Source organism: Arachis stenosperma, chromosome 5 (assembly GCF_014773155.1).
Source record: "Arachis stenosperma cultivar V10309 chromosome 5, arast.V10309.gnm1.PFL2, whole genome shotgun sequence".
Lineage (NCBI taxonomy): Eukaryota > Viridiplantae > Streptophyta > Magnoliopsida > Fabales > Fabaceae > Arachis > Arachis stenosperma.
In genome coordinates, this window is record NC_080381.1 from 122,393,417 (window position 1) to 122,396,494 (window position 3,078).

General features: G+C 26.6%; 1 protein-coding gene across 1 annotated transcript; it reads right to left on the minus strand.

Moving 5' to 3' along the window:
• Window positions 1-1,809: 1,809 nt before the first annotated feature.
• LOC130979323 (uncharacterized) lies at window positions 1,810-2,437 on the minus strand. The gene has a single exon (XM_057902742.1). The coding sequence runs from the start codon at window positions 2,380-2,382 to the stop codon at window positions 1,819-1,821; it is 564 nt and encodes a 187-aa protein (XP_057758725.1). The 5' UTR covers window positions 2,383-2,437; the 3' UTR covers window positions 1,810-1,818.
• Between the last annotated feature and the right edge of the window lie 641 nt (window positions 2,438-3,078).

Here is a 3,078-nt window from a genome sequence, read left to right on the forward strand (position 1 = left end):
ATTCTCGCATTGTTCATTCACCGAGATACATAACTCACACTCTTTCTTCCTCGTCACCTTCTCTTCAAACTCTATCATGAAAATATTTCATTTCTATGATTTTAGATTTTTTTTTTTCTTGAAAACGTTCATCTCTTTGGTGTTGAGCTTTTACTTCTATATCTACTTTGTATGCACGTACTCTCTTTAATCAACTATATATGTTAGGTATATATCAATCCGGTTCCGTTACGTTACCAACAGCATATCTGCCAACTTCTACCAACTCTTATTTATAATTGTGTTTTATGGAAGTGTGTTCGTGGATGTGTCTAATAAAAATATCTTTTTTATAATTGTGTTTAATAGAAGTGTCTTTATAGATATATTTTCTGGATGTGTCTCTTTATATATGTGTTTAAAATATATTAATTATTAGACACATCTACGAACACACTTCTATAAAACATAAATATAAATAAGAGTTGGCAGAAGTTGGCAGATAATATGTTGGTACCCTATACTTTTTCATATCAATATTATTAGTTATCAAAAACCATTCATTAACTAATATAAAATACACATTAAAAATATGTTAAATAATATATATTATAAGTAAATATATAATAATTAATTTTAGTGGACATGTTTTTTATCTTTAATATATATATAGAATATTTTATCTTTAATTTAAAAAAAATAAATGTACACACATGAGCCATATTTTTTAATTTTTCTCTTTAATCCTATAGTAGTGCCATAACTACAACATGAATGAGTGTATGTGTAATTTTGTTAATAAAATATTTAGAGAATTAGAACGGATCAATTATCAACGATTTCGCAATTAAAAGGGTAGCTAGTTAGGTAGAGTTAACTAGTTGAAAAAGTATAATCCTTGTTATTAAAAAAAATACGATTTCTCACTATCTTAATTTTTCGAATTTTAAAACTAAAAATACAAAAAATTAACTTAAATTAGCTTATGTTATAGTTGGCTTCTTAGACTTTTTCGCTTACCAAAATCTTGGCAGCAAATCAAATTCGCGGATCCGTGTAGCGGCGGTTCTAAACCGCGCAAATCCCTTGTGAAATGGCCGCAATTGTTTATTTTCCTTGTGAACTTAACCGTAACCAGCAACCGACTTTCAACTAAAAGTATTGTTATTCACTTTGACCATATAACTTGCCAAACACGTAATAACTCCGTTTAAATTAAGATGATAATTTTATTTACTAATATATAATATAATAATTAATAAGAATGTGAACATTGTACTTTTGAGTTTTGCTTTTTCATTCTTTTCTTTTCTTCTTTAGCATGGAATGTCGTTATGTATTTTATGTACAATTTTAATCTATACGTAAGTGTTTTTCAAGTAAGAATTCCTTATAAAGTAATACGAAAAAACTAAGTAGTGAAGCAAGCTAATTACGATTTATAGAAAATTCTATGTGAGCTTAAATAATAAATATATCTCATTACAAGAGATATGCATAAAATTAAAAATAATGCTACAAAAATAATAATAATTTATATCTAAATTTACAAATATTTTAGACATATATAATTTATATTTATATTTATTAAAATTTTAGAATAATATAATTTATATTTATATTTTTTAAAATTTGTATATATAAATTTATAAAATTTATTTATTAAGAATAATTTAGTATTTATGCTATGGTAGCCAAATAATAATAAAAAATATAAAAAATTGTTGCCTCAGAACATTGTTTTTAAAGAGCAATTAATTAAGTGAATCCTTGATCTGGAAAAACAAAAAATGAATAAACTTAAAACAACAACAAAAAAGAGAGCAATAATATAGATCTTCAAATAATATTAGGGTAGTTCCACCATAAAGGAACACCAAGAACAACTTCATTGGAGTTCTTATTATTCTTCTTCATGTGATCCTCAACCAAACCCTTCACCGGCGGCTCCACTTCTTCTTCCACGGCGGCCGTGATCTTCGCAGTCGTTACGGAGAAATGAATAACTCCATTTCTCCGTCCATCCCAGTCCCTCAACGTATAACTCAACACATTATTGTCGACGTCGCTGTCGCTGCCGAACCCCGAACCACCCAACAATATATCCGAAATAGCAATCCTTGCCATCCCAACCGGTCTAGCACTACTTGCTCTTGAATTCTTGCATTGAACCTCAAATGTAATGGACCTTGCATGCATTGGAATCTCAAGCAATAACTTCTCGTTCCATGAAATCAAACTTGAGGTATGATTATTGTTGATGATAATGTCAGTGTTTTTGGCTGATTTTGTTGTGCAAGATTTGAGTGACTCAGCTCGAACGACGACGTATGATTCCTCCTTCTCATGAACGTTTTTACCGGAAATAACAGTAATCTCTATAGTTCGTGAGCTTAGCCCCATGATGCTGATGCTAATTAGATATGTGTGTGTGGTGTTAGTTTAGATTGTTTTCGTTGTTGTGATGAGGGAGATTAATAACGGGGGTGAAGGTTGATGCTCTTATAAGGATGTCAAGGGGTAGAAAAATTTGTTGGAAGGGAACACGAAGAAGAGAAAGAAATAGCGAAAGAAGTTGACGAGTTCTTTCGTGAAATATATATATGCGTGGACTTTTTTACTTTTGACCTCAGCTTACTTACACTTACACCATTAGTTCATTATACGTACAGTAATTATTAAGACAAAATTTTATTTCTCTCTTTTACGAAACATTAAAATGACACTTCTCTTTTTTCTATTTATAAGATGTATATTCTTTTATAATTTAAAAAAAAAATTAATTTAATTTAAATTTTTGTATTAATAATTTTTTTATATTTTATTATTAATTTTTCGATCAATATATATTATTTTAATATTAAAAAAAATCTTAATAATATTATTTTTTAATATTAATATATTAATTATTATACATTTATAAGATTTTTTTATTTAATGTTAAAATAATAAAATATAAAAAAATTATTAACAAAAATTTTGATAAAATAATAATTTAATAATTACAAAATTATTAAAAAATAATTTAATTATTAAATTTTTAAAAAAATTTTAGTAAAAATATAATTTAATTAATAAAAAATAATTTATTAAATAAGT